This window comes from Neofelis nebulosa, chromosome 4 (genome assembly GCF_028018385.1).
Source record: "Neofelis nebulosa isolate mNeoNeb1 chromosome 4, mNeoNeb1.pri, whole genome shotgun sequence".
Lineage (NCBI taxonomy): Eukaryota > Metazoa > Chordata > Mammalia > Carnivora > Felidae > Neofelis > Neofelis nebulosa.
The window spans coordinates 123,425,384-123,444,093 of NC_080785.1; the positions used below are offsets into that span (position 1 = coordinate 123,425,384).

At 42.7% G+C, this 18,710-nt stretch overlaps 1 protein-coding gene across 7 annotated transcripts in view; it reads right to left on the minus strand.

The window, feature by feature from the left end:
• ITPR1 (inositol 1,4,5-trisphosphate receptor type 1) overlaps positions 1 to 18,710 on the minus strand; it is a 330,414-nt gene that overhangs the window by 293,104 nt on the left and 18,600 nt on the right. For all 7 annotated transcript variants that reach the window (XM_058726155.1, XM_058726158.1, XM_058726156.1 and 4 more), the window contains exons 3-4: positions 14,173 to 14,280; positions 9,224 to 9,294 (exon numbers count right to left, since the gene is read on the minus strand). In XM_058726155.1, coding sequence (XP_058582138.1) covers positions 9,224 to 9,294; positions 14,173 to 14,264 — 163 coding nt within the window. In that variant the 5' untranslated portion in view covers positions 14,265 to 14,280. The remainder of the gene's footprint in view (positions 1 to 9,223; positions 9,295 to 14,172; positions 14,281 to 18,710) is intronic.

Consider the following 18,710-nt stretch of genomic DNA (forward strand, 5'->3'; position numbering starts at 1 on the left):
ACATGAATGCAATCATTTTGTGACCCTTCCTCCTAGTTACTCCTCCTTGAGCTTTATTCCCACTGAGCAATATGCCTCTTAAATGTGGAACCCAGGACTTGGTAAGAGGCCCCAAATGTTTCCTGAGCAGCACAGATCTATTCACTGGAGTGGTTCAGTGGAGACTTTCTAGCCCTCCAGACGTGGGTTCAAATCCTGAGTCTAGCTTGATTACAGATCCTTTCTGGGCTTGGGGTGCCCAACTGTAAAATGGGGATAAATACCACCTACCACACCACAGGGGTGTTTCAACAGTCAAGAAGAAAAGTAGGCCATGAGCCTACCAAGAGGCCAGGCACAAAAGAGGAAGATCTTTAACCACATCTTTTTCTTGATCATGAAATTTAGTGAAGGCAATGAATCTCAAAACCATAGGCATCAGAGAGAGAAAAGAGATCAAACACTGGGGGTCAAAGAGGAAGTACGCTCAGAAGGTAAGGCCAGTCCACTCCTCCAGAAGACAAGTCAACTATAAAAAAAAAAATCTTTTCAGAAGGCCAGCCTCAGGTAATGTGGAGAGAGGTGATAAAACAGTATAAGGCATCCCTGTAAAAAAAAAAAAAAAAAAAAAAAAAAAAAAAAAAAAAAAAAAAATCACTTGTTGACCTAAAATGTCACTAGCAGAAACACTGGTAGCAATGGGAAAAGTGAAAACCTTTTCAGGAAAAAACATGAATTCTTTCCCAACAAGCTTTGAACTAAGGACCGACATTACACCAGGCACTGGGCCAGAAGTGCAGGGTAAGATGTGGTCCCTCCAGGTGCTCCAAAATCTAGCTATGGAGACAAAAATAGAAAACAGCTGTGATAAATATTATAGTCCAGGTTGTTAAGCAGGCAGGTAGCTAGTACCTCTAGTATGTAGACATTTGTTCCTGTCAGCTCATCTCAGAAGGACTTATTTTGGGGTAATAGAGGAGGAACCTGAGCAAGAAACCAGCAATTTAGTGAAGGAATATTTGAAGACTGGTCCCCTTCTAAATTTTTTTTCCTTACATTTTATTTATTTTTGAGAGAGAGAGAGAGAGAGAGAGCGCGAGAAAGCGCACACCTTGAGGGGGGGAGGGGCAGAGAGAGGGAGACACAGAATCTGAAGCAGGCTCCAGGTTCTGAGCTGTCAGCACAGAGCCCGATGTGGGGCCCGAACCCAGGAACTGTGAGATCATGACCTAAACCGAAGTCGGACACTTAACTGACTGAGCCACCCACGTGCCCCAAAGACTGGTTCCCTTCTAAAAGCAGTTTACGGTAGGTATTAGGGGGGGTTTCTGATATCAGATTGTCTGGGTTCAAAGCCTGGGTATGCGAACTTCTACCTAGCTAATCCTGGACCAGACATTCAACACACTGTGCTTCAGCTCCCTCACCTGTAGAAGGTTACCTATAGCTGCCTTATGGGGTTATTACGAGGGTCAAACAGATTAATGCAAATAAAGGTAGGTATATAAATTAAACAGATTGAGCTACTTAATGTACATATGCACTATACAAGCTATTCACTCTTATTTACAGAAAAGACAATACCATTAAATATAGAAGGTAATGGGGAAAAAAAATGCTTCTTAAATCTATGGCCCAAACACAGCAGCCTAAAAGATAGTGTGTGTGGAAACCCAGACTGTGTCCCAATACCAATTTTGATACAGAATTTTTCTTTGACCCCAGGAGTTTTCCTAAATCTAATTTCCATATCTGTCAAAAAAAAGAAAGAAAAAAGAAAGAAAGAAAGAAAGAAAGAAAGAAAAATGAGTTATCTTAAGCTCAAGTGATTCACCACATATCTTCATCAATGCTCTGAAGACAGGATAATAAAAGCCTTTCCCTTAAGAAAAAGTCTTTCATCAACCACTATGTTGTACTTTCAGGAAAACCATGTAACAGCGTGACAATATGACCCCATTACACTTGCTTGCTGTCCCAATCAATTTTGCCCTCAATGGAGGAAGCCACAACAGCAATGAGATTGAATTACATGACAAGGTCAACATTCCCATTGCAATGCAAGTGTTTTCTGCATTGGAGCTGAAAGCTGTTCTCCATTAGTAAATCAATTATTACGTGTAAACGAATATAAAAACAGGGGTCTGAGGTCTAATTTCCATGCGTCACTCAGTCACAAAGGAAGCAATCCAGGGCATCAGAGTAAGCACAAGCTCTCTTGTGCCCATGTGCAAGATGCCCCAGAGCCTTCAGACAAGCAGCTCAAAGCTTTGAGCAAGTAGGCAGAAATCCAGTGAGGGACACATGCAGCAGTGTGTGGGACTCCAGCATAATCAAGCAGCAGGCATCATCCCAGTGAATGTGTGACACACTGTGAGCATTCTATGTTGCCTGGGGAATGGATTTAAATTACAGTGTTGTTCCCTTTGAATGGAGTCTGTTGGTGCAAGATTGAGATAAGCTGGTAAATCTGAAATGAAGATTATAAAAAACCTACTAATCTTTTTATTAAATTTGAATTGATTTTGTGAACACAAAAGCGACTTTCCTACAAAGCAGCTGCACGCAGGCGCATGCACACCCAAAACCTTCAATATGCCTCAAAGCATATATACCTGACAAGCACCTCAAGTAGACGGGTTTTTCTGCCTTATTTTACAAGACAGGCAGAAACTAAGTCCTTTACCCCCACTGTGAGAGGCCCATCATGGATTAGAATCAAAAGAACAAACAAATTTTAAGTTAGGCCTTCCCCTTTGCATGTGGGTATTTAAAACTAAGTTATGGGTTCATTCCTTCAATGCTTTGCCAAAAGAAAAAAAAAAAATGTTGCCTAGCAACAATTAAGGCAACGTGCAGCAAAGGAGGGTGGTTTGAAAGAAAGCTAAGCCAGTGAGTTTGTTATGGTCACCCTAGTCCAGAGACCTTTGTGACCCAAGACCGGGCTGTGTCCCCATCTGGCCTTAGAGTAAGGCCTAGCTGTTTCCATCCTTTTGTCGTATCTTATCAAAGGATATCTGCAATTCCAAAGAAATAAAAACCTACTTCTGGACAGCACCAGACTCCTGAACATCAATGCTCTCTTGTGAAATGTTAACTGGCTTGTTTCTGGCACCAATCACAAAGTTCTGAGCTGAAAGAGATCTTGGAAGTCACTTTGCCTACATTCCACTTAACAGATAGGAAAACTGAGGCCTGCAGAGAGGGAATGACTGTCTCAAGTTACCATAGCAGTTGGCAGCAGATACTGGTCTGGAAACTGGCTCTGAGATAAGATGATGCTCTTTACTTCAGTCTTAGTTTTCCCACAAGGGCTAAGAACCACTGCCTACCTCCACCTAAACACAGGCAAACAAAGACCAGGTAAGCGGGTCACTGCTACTTAAATACTTATCACCCGACCATGAAAAATGCCATTCTTATCTGAAGCCCCTTTCAAAACCACTGGGGGGTGGCGTGTGATATGAAACCACTTTCTCTCCATCAAGACATCCTAAGTCCACAACTCCCCTAACAGGTGGGCTGGCACAGTGCAAGCACACTGGGACTGTGGAAAACAACAGTAAATGTGACAAGGCCACAAGCCTGACCTTCAAATTCATGGCCAAGCTTTAGGTCCAAGACTGGCTTGTCGTAGCCAAGCAACATAGACTTCTTCCCAGTATGATCCGGAGACTGTGATTCCAGGCTTTCACTGCTAAGCAGGACACTTGGTGAGCAACCTAGAGCTGTCAGTCAACTTGGAGATCCCCAGGAATCAGGTTATACCCGCTCAGACCAGACCTTCGCTCTCAATACAGACAGAACTCACATCAAGCTGTAGGTAATATTTTGCATATCCCACATATGCATATATACAATATACCCGAAGATAACTTGTCCTGGATGTAGTTAAAAACACATTAAGTCAAGGGGCGCCTGGGTGATTCAGTTGGTTAAGTGTCCAACTTCGGCTCAGGTCATGATCTCACGGTTTGTCAGTTCGAGCCCCTCATCGGGCTCTGTGCTGACAGCTCAGAGCCTGGAGCCTGCTTCAGATTCTGTGTCTCCCTCTCTCTCTGCCCCTCCCCTGCTTGCATTTTGTCTGTCTCTCTCTCTCTCGAAAATAAATAAACATTAAAAAAAAAAAAAAAAAAAAGATTGGCCTCTTGAACTGAATGGAGAAGATCAAGTTTTGAGGGTAAGAACTTTACCACTGCCCCATTCTGAAAAAGCAGATTACACAATAAACAGCGTGTTCAATACTAACGCCTATCTTATTTCCGGAAAACCCCAGACCTTGTTGCTCCTCCAACACCCCTGGAGGTTACATTTAAAACAGCAAAGATTGTAGGATCAAAATAAGAATGGTAGTTAATTTCCTTCTTTTCTTTAGAGAAGATGCTGTTATATTTAGTAGGGGGAAGGGGTGGGTGGGGGTGGAAGAGGAAAACATCATCTCAAGAAAGGAATTCTCTAACCACAAAGTTTCTATTGCCGGTTTCAATCTAATGTTTGTCTTCCTTCTTTCAAGAACACAGGCAAAGCCAACACAAACCAGCAAGAAAAGAGATTCTGTCTTACTTGCCATGGACACTTCCACTTTAAAATGGTACTATATTAACTAAAGGGCTAAAGTAACTGAATTATTCTACTTCTCAGCTCTTCTCATCACCTAGAGGACAGGGGATATTGTCCAAAATTCTTTTGGATAATCAAAGAAGCTTGTGAAATTTTCGTGAAACAGATGTGCACCCAATCCTTTCTTCCTACTGATGAAGTTCCGGGCAGGAGATATATTCAAGGGAATCACCACAAAAGCAATATACTTGGTAATGTACTTTTACCTATCAGGAAGAAGCAAGTGTATCAAGACTTTAATTCTTTTCCATCTACTATGAAAAATAACAGCTATCAGTCACTGAGCAGGTCTTAGGTATCAACCAAGTACTCTGATTGGTTCTTTACCCTTATTATCATCGATCCTATTACCTTTAAAGTGAAGGAATTCTCTTCCCCCATATTATAGGTGAGGAAACAAGCTTAGAAAAATTAAGTAATCTATCAAGGTCACTTAGCTTGCATACAGGAACCCTGGGACTCAAACCTAAGCCATTGGGTCCCTGTGCAAACCCCTACTCACAAAAGCATTTAAACACAAAAAGACAAACAATAATTATTTTCATATCATTAAAGGATTCATATATAGGATGCCCTTCTGCCAACATTTATGAGCAGTAACCTCTGTAAGAAGTACCAGGAATGAAAAGATAGGAGTAAATAAAGCTTACTCTGTCCTTAACTCAAGGGCAGGCTCCGTCGCTGCTAAATTTGAAACACACACTTAATCTTCACGGTAACCATATGAGGTACTGACTCATATAATCTCCCATTTTACAGATGAGACAACCAAGCTTCACAGAAAACCAAGCTTAAACATTTTGTCCAGGGTCACACAGCTAAGAATTAGAATGTGGATGTGAACCCAGAAAGCCTGATCCTAGGGCCTATGCTATTAATCACTAGAGTGGCAGACTTTAAGAGGAGCCCACAAAATTAAAAACCCCAAGTCAGAAGCCACAGGGAGCATTACATAAATAGGCCTTTGGTTTCCATTTACTTAAGAACAGGTTATGATGGTTCTCAATATAGAAAATAACTTGGCAAGGAAACAATGGAAGCAACAACAAATCCGAATGACTAAATGTAGCTCTGCTGATTGCTCAGATAAAGACTCCATCATCCCATCCGGCTGCTTGCCAGCATCTCACTTTTCCATATGTGTTTGTTAAACTCCACAGTGTAATGGCACGGCAAGGAAATGGACTAGAAATGCCTCCAAATTGCCCAAATGCCCTATGCACGATTTCTAAACATCAAAATGGCTTCAACTTCAAAAAGCACTTGTATTTGGAAAGGCAATAATCCCTTCCAAAAGAGAAATCTGTTTCTTCATTTTAGGGGAAAAAAAAAAAATCTTTTTTCAAAGAATGCTACACCAGAATTGAAGGGCTGCTTTGGAAAGTGTTTAAATCCTCTCCCAGATTCCAAGGTGGAGGAGATCTTCCTGGCACTCTGCCTGGGCCCCTCACCTGCGTGCAGGGGCCATCCAGTGCAGCAAGAGGAATTCAGGCAGTCCTGACCCACATTTGAAAAGCCTGCAGCAAAGCTTGTTTTGAACCAGATTTTCCCACAAGTGCAAAGCACCTCACAACCTAGAAACCTTTATTTTTAATTTATGAGGAAAAGGAGTCAACTTATCAAGTTGCTGTCATGTGACTACCTGTAGAACCAGGCCAGGCCATAAACAAAGTTCGGTTCTTTCCAAGAGGCCTCTATCAGATTGTCATTTTTATCTCCAAACAGCCCCTTCAAATCGGCCACCAGATACACATCTAAGCACAAGCACTTTTACCCTAGTGCCAGGAAAACAAATATGTCTTCTGACTTCCTGTGGGTATGGTCCTATTTAACATTCTAAACCTATATTCAAATAGCCACTGGTTAAATTTGTACAGGGCATTAACATCTTTCTCAAGGTTCCTTTCCCAGCTATCACGGCCTGCGTGCAGAGTGGGATAGAGCTCACACTAGCAATGAGCTCCCTGCACTTGGCTCCAACTGCAAAGCCACACTTCAACCAGCTCACCCTTAAGTAATAAAGCCAGTGGTTTATAGCCTAGGCTACGTTAGCAGTGGTTCTAGACCTTGGCTACACAGGAGAATCACCCAGGAAGCTTTTAAAAAATAATAATAATAATAAAAATAATAATAATAATAATGCCAAATTAAATGAGAATCCCTGAGTGTGGGACTCAGACATTATTACTTTTCAAAGTCCCACAACTGACTGTGCGGCCAAAGTTGAGAACTACAACTCCTACTCCATCCATCCCCAGGTATGTGACCCCAGACAAGATACTTAACGTCAACCATAGAGGGCTTCAGTCCCCTCACAGGGCGGACAGACCAATCCAGGAGCTAAAAATTTAGCAGAGCCCTTAGCACAGCACCTGGCACTGAGTCCACTGAGCTTGACCCTGTTAAAAGATAAACTGAGGCATATTTTATTATTCAGTGTAGAGAATTATTCCTATAAGTAACTGGCTTATGACTATTAGATCATATCTTTCATTTTTGCTACATTCAGGATTCTGTTCTGAAAAAGTCATGGATGAAGGGTTGAAAATAAAAGGCCACTGAGGCCAGAGCTGCCTCAGGATCCTGTCACAGGGGCATATACCAACAATTTTTTTTCAATAGTCTTCCCTCCTGCCCCCCAACCTCCCAGGTGAAAACATTCTCCTGATAGTCTCATGCCAACTGGAGGCAGCTCAACACTAAATATCTCTAAATCCTTCTCTCCATCTGAACGTCTGCCTTCTATTTTATTCTAAGTCCTTTAGCTTTTATCCAAACAGTTGCTATATCACTACAGTTTCTACATCTACCAACAATAAGAACTCATAACTCAAATGATGCAACCTGAAAATGGCAAGGTCTGAGCCCTTTGGGATCAAGGCCAAGAGTCAAATAGTGACCCAATGGGTTCTCAACCTCAGGTCAGTATTTTTTTAATGTTTATTTATTTTTGAGAGAGACAGACAGACAGACCAACAGAGCACAAGCAGGAGAGGAGCAGAGAGAGAGAGGGACACACAGAATCCAAGCAGGCTCCAAGCTGAGCTGTCAGCACAGAGTCTGATGTGGGGCTAGAACTCAAAAGCCTTCGGATCATGACCTGTACTGAAGTTAGACACTCAAGCGACTGACCCATCCAGGAGCCCCAACCCCAGTTCATCATTTAAAACAAAACAAAACAAAACAAAACACTTGTGGGGGCACCTGGATGGTTCATTCGGTTAAGCACCTGACTCTTGATCTCAGCTCATCATCTCACCGTTCATGAGTTCGAGCCCTGCATCAGACTCTGCACTGACAGTGTGGAGCCTACTTGGTAGTCAGTCTCTCTATCTCTGTCTCTTCCCCTCCCCCGCTCGTGCGCTCGCTCTCTCTCTCTCTCTCTCTCACACACACACACACACACACTCACACACGCTCTCATGCGTGCACGCGTGTGCTCTCTCTCTCAAAATAAATGTAAAGAAATCACTTGGGAAGCTTAAAAAAATGCCCGTGCCCAGGCAACAACCTTCCAAGATTCATTTGATTGGTATGGAGCAGGGCCCTAAGTATCCATTTAATTGTATATCTCTCCCAGATATTTCTATGCAGCTAGAGTTGAGAACTACAAACCACAGAAACAAGAAAGAAAAACAAAATGTTTATCATCTTAACATACCAATTATATTTTAAACACCTTCTGGAATAAAAGTAAACTACCTTGGGAGGAAAATAACAAATGTAAGAGGCTTAAAAAGCCAGGGGGTACCTGGGTGGCTCAATCAGTTAAGTGTCTAATTTAGGCTCAGGTCATGATCTCGTGGTTTATGACTTCAAGTCCCACATTGGGTTCTATGCTGACAGCTCAGAGCCTGGAGCCTACTTCGGATTCTTTGTCTCAGTCTCTCTCTGCCCTTCCCCTGCTCGCACTCTCTCTCTCAAAAATAAACATTCAAAAACAGAAAGAAAAGAAAAGAAAAGAAAAGAAAAGGAAAGGAAAGGAAAGGAAAGGAAAGGAAAGGAAAAGGAAAAGGAAAAGGAAAAGGAAAAGGAAAAGGAAAAGGAAAAGGAAAAGGAAAAGGAAAAGGAAAAGGAAAAGGAAAAGGAAAAGAAAAGCAAGCCAGGAGTGGTGGGGAGCTACTGGTAGTAAGGCTGTCATGTGGAGGTCTTTTACTTCAAAAAATAAGTGCAATAATCAAGAACTCCTCACTCCAGGTTGAAGCATCTAGAAATACCAGAGCCCCTAAGGCAGAGCAAGATCTGCTTCAATGACACGTTCCTTGTGACCAGATCGATAAATCTTGTTCAGGGACATACTTGCACAAATGTAAACGTTTAAGCTAAATTTACACTGACCAACATGCATTCAATATACACATGAAGGCTCTAATAAAAGTCATTCCAATCTTGACGTTCAACTTATTTATGCATTTTCAAAAGGTCACAAAGCTTGGACTTGAAATCATACTTTTAAAAAAATATATAAGCAAATTAACCTACAACTGCTTATTAAACTCACATCTGCATAAGCAATCGTGCGCGCACGCGCACGCACACACACACACACACACACACACAGCAACACACTTGATGAATTTTCAATTAAAGCAGGGTACCCATTCCAGGAAGGTCATCAACTTACCTCTGAATTTCTTGGGTGGATTATTAAGGTCCCCAGCTTCTGGCTGTACAACACAACGATCGTCAACCAGGCTGTGAAGACAAAGATAAACATTCTAGGAGGCCAAGTCTAAGAAAATAAAACCTAAGCACTATGCAAAAATTGTACATCCAGGGCTGCTCCTGTGCAAAACTTATATGGCCATGTTCTCCTGCCAGGGAGCTGTTTACACGAGAGGTTTGCCATGCAGGGAGCTAAACCTAATCCACAATCCCAGGTTGTGCTTCTGCAATGCATACATGAACCTCCTATTTTCTATGGCTCTTTTCCCTTAACCACGTCCATGATGGATTTGAGCACAACATGCAGTAATGCTGAAGTCGGGAGGGATAGCAAGGGGTGAGTGCATTCAACTCATGGTGGATGAGGGGCCCGTTTGGTGCCAGGCACAGTGCTGGGCTCTGGGGTGTGAGGACAAATATGAACCAGGCCCTGCTCTTAGGGAGCTCAAGGCTAGCACAGGAGCCACAAAAGCAAACTAATGAAGAGAATCCAATCTAAGGGCTCTAAGAGAAAGGACAACAAAATTCAGTCAGGAACTAACTGTGCCTGAGGCCATCTGAGAAGCTGCTAGCAGACAGTCATATGGAACTACTGGAAATTGAAATAGAGGTGGGGAACAGTACAAAAAGTTATAAATAACCAGCCCGCAATTATATACAGACCCTGTATTTAGAAATCCAGACTGACCAATCGAACTTACACGATTGTTTTAGAAGAACCTATTTAAAATACTGTGTGTTTTGAACAGATGAGCAAATTGAGAGTGAGAAGTTTAAATGACTTATCCAAGTTCCTAACACTAGTATTGGTCATTTCCACGTGACTACAGAACTTGCTCCCAGCTAATATACTATGGATTTCCAGGGTTTCTTCCATTTGTCTGTGCTGCTCTTTTTCCCAAAAGCAAGGTACCATTAGCCAGCCTTTACTCTTACCACTGCTTCCTCCAAAATTCCACTTCCCCTCCTGGACCGTTTTTCAAGACTGACTCAGAGCCCTCATCTTCTCCATGAAGGTCTCCCTGCCAAGCCTGTCCTGGACCAGGCATTCCCTGCCTCTCCTCCTGTCTTCCCTACCTCACTGGACTGAAGCACAAATGGTGCAGGAGGCTATGAGCTCCCTGGGGGCAGAGAAATGTGTGCGATCCAAAAGATGCCCAAGCCTAGTACATCTTCCTGCCCAGGCAAGGTGCTCGGTGCATCAAAGTGGGTGAATCAAAGTGACTGGAGTAGCCCACCAACAGCTTGCCTCAACTCTAAGACGCAAGACCTTTCTCCATCAAGAAGAGCAACAGTGTGGTCAATGGCTTGAGCTTTTATGCAAAAATCGAGCAGAATGTGCACATTTCCAACTCCCACCTGGAGCCCCTATGAATGTAAATACAGTAATGCCACCAGAACTGATATAATGTGTGAACTGGGGGAGTGCCTTGGAATTTAACGTACAGCTGGGTTAAATACTCATCGAGTTCTCAAACAAGGACAAGGGGTAGGAGAAAGGGCCCCAGGCTAAGCCAGAAGACAAATGAATTGAAGATGGCACTTTGCCATCTACTAGCAGCTGGATTGTGACTACATTACTTGATTCCTCCTGGTCTCAGTTCCTTTATCTGTAAAACTCAAAGAGTTGGGCTCAAGGATTCTCAAATAGGGATATGTTCATCAGACTTTCCATTTGTTTATAAAATATATTGATACCAGGTCCCTATCATACCCAGGCCTACTAAAGCTGTGTTCCAGGATGGGACCCAAGAACTTCTAATTTTAACAAGTTCCTCAGGTGATTCTGCAGTACACCTCTACACAGCATGTGCACACACCCCGACTCTCCAAGGTCCGATTCAAGTTCTAAAGCTCAGTGAGTCAAGACAGCCAGGTGGGAGATAACTGCCATCTATATAAATGGAATGTGACTGGGGAGTTAGAATGCCAAGTTCTACAAGAACTGGTGGTCATTCACTGTCATTCACAACTAGTACCCCATAAATGTTAACAAATATTAAAAGGAAGAAGACGGCCCAACTTTATTTTCCAAGTCCATTTTGAACCAAGGAAAAACTCATCTGAGGTAAGTAGTAGAGACCAAAATTCAAAATGGGCCATCTTCACATTAGAGAAAAAGAAAGGAGGGGCACCCGGGTGGCTCAGTCAGTTAAGTGTCTGACCTCCACTCACATCATGATCTCACAGTTCATGGGTTCCAGCCCCGCGTCGGGCTCTGTGATGACAGCTCAGAGCCTAGAGCCTACTTCAGATTCTGTGTCTTCCTCTCTCTCTGCCCCTTCCCCACCTGTGCTCTGTCTCTGTCTCAAAAATGAATACTAAAAAAAAAATTTTTTAAGAAAAAGTGAGAAGGAACCTTATAATTAGTTTATAATACTTGAGGGAAACTCTTATAAAGCAAAGAATTCGTACCTCATAAAAATTCTAAGAAAGGACACTCTCGAAGAAGAGGACAAAGGGAAAGGCAGCACTAAGATTTCAGGGGCTGCCACAAGTGGGCTCAGCTATCAACTGGAAGTAAGCTTGGGTGACTGGAAGGGCAATGGCACCATTAAAAGAAATCAGGGCCATAGAGAGATGAGGCATAAGGTGGGGTTGGGGGTTTAATAAGGCATCCACAGGAGTAAGAGCTGTGGGCAGACAGCGAGGAAGGTGATGAGCCGATTCTGCCTGACAACACGGATTGTCAGGAAAGGTAGGGAATGCAAAGTCTACCCCTCTCAAGGCAACTGCTACGAGCACTGGTCCTGGAGTCAAGGTTGTTCACAGCTGTGAAACCTTGGTCAGATGACTTCACCTCTCAGAAGCTCAGAGGTTTTTGCCTCCATAAAGAGGAATAATAATAATGCTCACTCTAAAGAGGTGTTTGGGGATTAAAGGCAAGATGTATATACAGTACGGAGCACAGTGCTATAAACATCCATAGGACTCCTGTAAGGGGTTACTCCTATTTATTACCATCGCTGGGAAATAAGCAGAGGATCCAAGATTCAAACATGAGGAACAGAAAAAGGAAGGACTCAGCCAAGAAGAGAAAATGGGCAATTGGAGACGCACAAACAGGAAGGCCTCTCAGCCAAAAGCCACGGAAGAGAAGTTGTGAAGGGTGGGTCTCTGGTGTAGAGAGGTTAAGAAAAGTAAGAACTGACAAACACTTAGTGAATTTGGTGATCAAGATGACTTTTGAAAACAAACATTTTCTACAACAAGGTCCAACTGAGCTAACTAAGATTCTACATCCAAAGTAACTTGTTCCTTGAGGCTAGAGTGACCTGAATGACAGCCTGAGAATATCCATTCTGCACAAATACCAGAGAACAAGCATGCTTTCAATAATAGCTGTTATTAAAAGAGAGGTTCTGGCTGCTATAAGAATAAGGTTCTTGGAGAAGCTGTTGGCTTTCCTTCCCCCATTTGAGATCAGCTCCTGCCAAATTCAACAATTCCACCCTGGGGCCTAACTACTTTCTACACAAAGACAATCAAGACCATTCCTTTGTCTTCTGGAGTTAACCATCTTGATTCTCCATTCTGCTTCTCTCTGCCTTTGGGGCTATTTCACTTCTCATTTCCTCTTGCAGACAATGGGAGGAGGAAAAGGGAGAAGATCATCCAATAAGGACATTATGGAATGTAGTTACACTCTTACAAGTTGGGTAAAAATTGAAGAAATCACAAAAGAACAAAAATCTTATTTACAGAACTTTGTGCAATATGTAATTTTCAAATGCGTACAAGCAATTTATTTTTTTTTAATTTTTTAGCATTTATTCATCTGTGAGAGATGAGAGTACGAGCGGGGGAGGGACAGAGAGAGTGGGAGACAAAGAATCTGAAGCAGGTTCCAGGCTCTGAGCTGTCAACACACAGCCCAATGCAGGGCTTGAACTCACAAGCTGTGAGATCATGACCTGAGCTGAAGTCAGACGCTTAACCAACCAAGCCACCCAGGTGCCCCTCAAATGCGTACATCAATTTAAAATAGGAAAGGTTAGGGGCACCCGGGTGGCTCAGTCATTTAAGCGTCTGACTTTGCTCAGGTCATGATTTTGCACTTGGGGAGTTCAGGCCCCTGTGCTTTAGGCAGAGCCCAGAGCCTGTTTCAGATCCTGTGTCTCCCCCTCTCTCTGCCCCTAGCCTATTCATGCTCTCTCTCTCAAAAATAAACATTTAAAAATTTAAAAAGAAAATAAATAAATAAGTAAACTAGGAAAAGGTTCTACTTCAAAGAAAAGAGATAAGCATCCAAGAAGTGCTAGTCTTTGCTTAAATGACATTTGAAAATACAACTGTGTGGTGCCTGGATGGCTTTGGTTAAGGATCCGACTTTGGCTCAGGTCATGATCTCACAGTTCATGAGTCTGAGCCCTCTTGGGCTGCCCTCTTGGGCTCCCCTCTTGGGCTCTATGCTGACAGCTTCGAGCCTGGAGTCTGCTTTGGATTCTGTCCCTCTCTCTCTCTCTCTTTCTGCCCCTCCCTGCTTGTGCGTGCGCACTCTCTCTCACAAATAAATAAATAAACTTTAAAAAACAAAGAAAATAAGTTTTTATGAAAGCTAAAAAGCATTTCTTTCAGGTCTGTATAAAATAGTATTAAAATTTTATCCCATACACTTCACACTTTTCCCCTTATGATTCCCCCTTGTATGTGAATAGGAAATTATCGTAAATTCTGAATTGTAAGAGTCCTAATTAATCAGATTTTGCTCTTCCAGAACTGACAAGAAAACAGTACTTTTGTGTAAGAGGTAAACTTGGCTAACCTGAGATTTGGTATTATGATTCCAAATGCTCCTAGAAAAGCCAAGTCAAATAGTAACATTCTTATCTTAGAAAAATCAGTTTTTAAGCTGGCATTATGAGGTCTTAAACAAAACCTGCAACACAAGAAATCAGGCACTCTTACCCCAAGGTGCTAATAAATCCATTTGTCGATCCTTCCGCGTACAAAGAACAAATGTCTCCAATATGTAGGAAACTAGACATCTTGTCAGACATGTCTTTCTCGAAAAGCCTAGACAAAGTAAAATATGCAACGTTATTAGAAGGAAAGAAATGCTCAGAGGGGGGAAAAGAGTCACTGAGAGTTGGCTTAGCTCAACTTTCCGAAGCGCCCTACTTAAAAGTCAAATTTAAACGAGAGTGTGACAGGCAGGCAATTAAATGAGCCAAGCAAGGACATATGCAACAACATTTTTTTCCATATATCATTTATTTCAAGATATTCCAACCACAATAACGCTGGTTTCTAACAAAACCACACCCAAATCCAACTCTACAAATTGAGGACCCTCGATAATGAATAGTGAATATAAAGACTGCATGGAAGTCAGCCAACAACTCTGCAGTGATTAAGAAGTTGGAAAGTCTGACTTATGAAACATTAACATATTCAATCTGCCTCAGGCAATGTGAAGTCAGAAGGAAACACCTGGTATAAAACTTGGGTCTGGCTGTGCCTGTGCTGAGGTACCAAAGCAACAAAATTAATAAAAGGAAACCTAGTAACAAATACCACAAACCTCTAGTGGCCTTTTAAAAATTCAACAACTGTACCCACTTCATCCAAATGCTATTTCAATTTCTTTCCTTCTTACCCTTCTTACCCCTCACCCAAACACTTGGGGAGAAAGGATCTTAGCACCTGGTCCAAACCCTGCAGGTGAGAATAAGATGGCTCAGGTCAGGTAACAACCCTGGTCAGGAATACCTAACAGCTAGTTAGGGGCAGTCCTAGAAAAGACTCTTAAGTTCCAGGAAATCTCTCCACAGCCCAGAAATCATTACACACACACACACACACACACCACATACACACACACCAACAAAAATATTGACATGACTCATAGGCACAGCTTTCATGAGGGCCATAAATATTGAGGAGTGGGAGCCAATTATAAAAATTTTGACATTTAAAAAACAAGCTCACTTATGTGGGAAAACAGTGCGCTGGTGTGGACCCCAGCTAACACCCCATGGCTTCCTCAGGCATCTGGTGTAGATGCATGGAGTAAACCGAGTCATTCCAGAATCTCTCCTCCAAACCCAGAGCCTCCTAAGCATCTTCTCCAATGTCTTTACTCCAGCTCCCCAGCTAGAAATCATTCACCTGCAAAGCCACAAGACCTGTAATGGCGTGGAAAAGTATTCTCTTCTGGAATTGCCTTCTGGGCACCAAGTTTTCTTTTGGTTAAAATCATGGAGCAATGATCATCAGGAAACCTAGGGAAGCATTTCTCCTACTTAGCAGGAGTGCCAGGTGCTAAAAATGAACTGTTAAATAACCTCAGTTCACTGCTTGAGAATCTACAAGGAAAAACTAATCCCTCCAAACAACCCAGATATAGCAAGAGAAGGAACATTTCACTGAACATGAACTTATGCATTGAGAAAGACAGCAAGTGAGAACACATTCTCCAAAAAAACAGCCAACATCTGTAAACCTTGTGGAAAGACACACAAGTCATGTGTAGAGGGACAATTTGCCAGCCAAGACCCACTCTCCAGAATCAAGTCTGTTATTTCTTCCTAACTGGTTATTTTATACCTAAAAGGCAAACCAGTGTTTTAAACAACACCCGAAAAAGCTGCACAAGTGGAAAACACTAAGGACTTTAATATTTCCCTTATGTGCTTATATTTAAAAGCCTCATCATAAGGGGTCAGCAAGTCAACATACGTCTGGGACTGATTATTGGAAATCAAGTTCTGTTTGAATTTTGAGCCAGACCAAATTTGTGTCTTCACACTCTGGCCTCCCAGAAGGACACAGGAGAAGTCTGGATACAGGAGAGCAGGGATGTGCTCAGTCAAGGAGGCCTTGTCTAGTGGGCCTAACTCTGTCCTTTTGGGCTTGCCCTTCAAATTGGCCCCCGTGGAGATCAGGCCAGTAAATAGCAGTGTGACCCCTGTTTTCTCAACTTTCCTCACCTCCTGGTTACCTTACTGAAAGATTCCAGGTCCCTAATGGAAAGAAGCAGACATAATTCAGTGTTCTGGAATGATGTACTCAGTATCGCCTGCAGTTGATAATTGAAATAGATGTCTGAACACAGTGTTTCTCTAGCACAGTTCTGCTGTGCTACCATTGCAAATAATAATGACTAACATTTATCAAGCATCATCAGGCTCACGGTGGTGCTTAAGAGCTTTACACATGTTCTCTTACTGAATCCTCACGACCACCACATGAAGTGGATACAACTATTATTCTCATTTTATTGTTGGAGAAACCAAGATCCAGAGATGTGAAGATGCCCCAGGCCAGGGTTTTAAGTCACATCAGAGTCTTAAGCAGAGCTTCTCATCAACAATGACCCCTGGAACATGGACGAAAACATCAGCCATCCTTATTAAGATTATGAAGACCTATGGGGCGCCTGGGTGGCTCAGTCAGTTAAGCGTCCGACTTCAGCTCAGGTCACGATCTCACGGTCCGTGAGTTCGAGCCCCGCGTCGGGCTCTGGGCTGATGGCTCAGAGCCTGGAGCTTGCTTCCGATTCTGTGTCTCCCCCTCTCTCTGACCCTCCCCTGTTCATGCTCTGTCTCTCTCTGTCTCAAAAATAAAAAAATGTTAAAAAAAAAAAAATTAAAAAAAAAAAAAAAAAAGATTATGAAGACCTGAATTTCTGTGTTCTGTACAATTATGTTTCCTAGTTCTTCTACCTCGGTGTTCCCCAATTTTTCTACCATGGCCACACAACACTTTGGTAAGTCAGAAAAAAGGAAATTAACCTTCTTCCCAACCATGTTTGTTAAGCAGACAACTAAGTCAACTTTAGCCATATTTTACAGTTTTCCCAGAAAACAATGATCAGTATGTCCACCATAGTTTATGATCCTCAACTGGGAAATCTGCCAGGGGTCCCCAATTTAAAGAAACAACCAAAAACGGGAAGTGGAAGGCGCTACAGAGTCTTCCCCAAGGGCCTCAAGACGTAGGTCCCCTCAAAAAGGACTGGTCTGGCTGGAAAGCTTTGGAGGGCTCCCCTCATCTATCATTAGTTAAGTGTAAGAAGAGGAGAAAGATAAGGGAGAGAGGGAGGAAAGGTCCTGGGGCCATCATCAGCCCTACCCTAGAAGGAAAAACAAAGGCCAGGAAAGTCAACAGAACAGGCCTCTGGAGCCTGGAGGGAAAGTCAGCCAGTGAGTGATGGGCGTGGGAGCAATCTTTTGGAAGACTTCCTGTTGTTTATAACAGGGTGGGAGAACCTGTCTCTTTATCTGATCCTGGACCATCTGTGCCGGCCAACTTCTCACAGCAGTACCCAGTGCTCCCGGCCGGGGACCCCCTAATACAAAAACAGCCAGCGCCAACCTTGATCTGCAAGACCCTGATAGGTGAAACACTCTAACGACACCCAGGGCTCTTTGCTAATCAACTTTGAGTCGGTCCACGATATATTCGAAAAGGCTCAGATGGTCAGGTGCAGAGCTCCAATCTTCTTTCTGGGTGCAAGCTATTATTATTATCTCAACACTGCCATCCGGCCCACTTAAACCTGTTTTTGTTTCATCTGTAAAATGAGGATAACACTTAACTGCAAGGGATTATGGTAAGGAACAGATGAAACAGTGCCTGAAAAGTACCTGATACAGAGACTGGTAGACTTTCACTCAAGACTGGCTATTTATTATTTTTTAGTCAGATGAAGTCGAACTGAAAGATTCTAGGACTTCAAAATTTAAACTCAGCAAAGCAAAGGATCCCCGTATAAAAAATCAGGTGGGTATCCTAACAAATGCACTCCTGGATGATCTGTGACAATATATTTCACTTTAGGGAAAATAATTATCCTCCCTAATTCACCTATTAAAAATAACCTGAACTCTATGGAATTATGCTCAGTTCCCAATCACAAAGCATTGTGGTCTTTCCAAATAAACAGAATCATGGCATAAAGGTTGGAGGGAACCTATAAAGTGTGTAATTCCATCTCTTGCCCAATAATGGAATCCCCCTACCATGACTCCTAAGGATGACCTTGCTTCTGCTTAAACACCTGGCAATGTTTCATGGTTCAGATGGTTTGGGCAAGGGTTCAAATGGTTCCAGAAATGGTTCCAGGTTCAAAAAGCCCAGTTAGGAAATATTCCTGTGTCCCCTGCACAAAAAAATCTCCTAGAAAATCTGCTACTGGTCTATTCCCCGATGCTCAGAAACCTCTCAAAATGTGAACGCCCTCTGATCTCCTTAGGACTTTGCTTCTGTTTGCAGAGCATCAACATCCTGGGTGATTCCAGACATGGCCTGGTCTCCAGAGCAGTCCTCACCCAAGGGCAGACAGGAGCTGAGGCTCCAGAGTCAGATTGCCAGGCACCTCCAGCTCTGCCACCACGTCATTCTAGGACTTCAGGCCAGCTCTCTCATCTTCCTAAACCTCACTTTCCTCATCCATAAAATGGGGATAATATGAGTAGCTCCCTCAACTAGGTTCAGTAAGA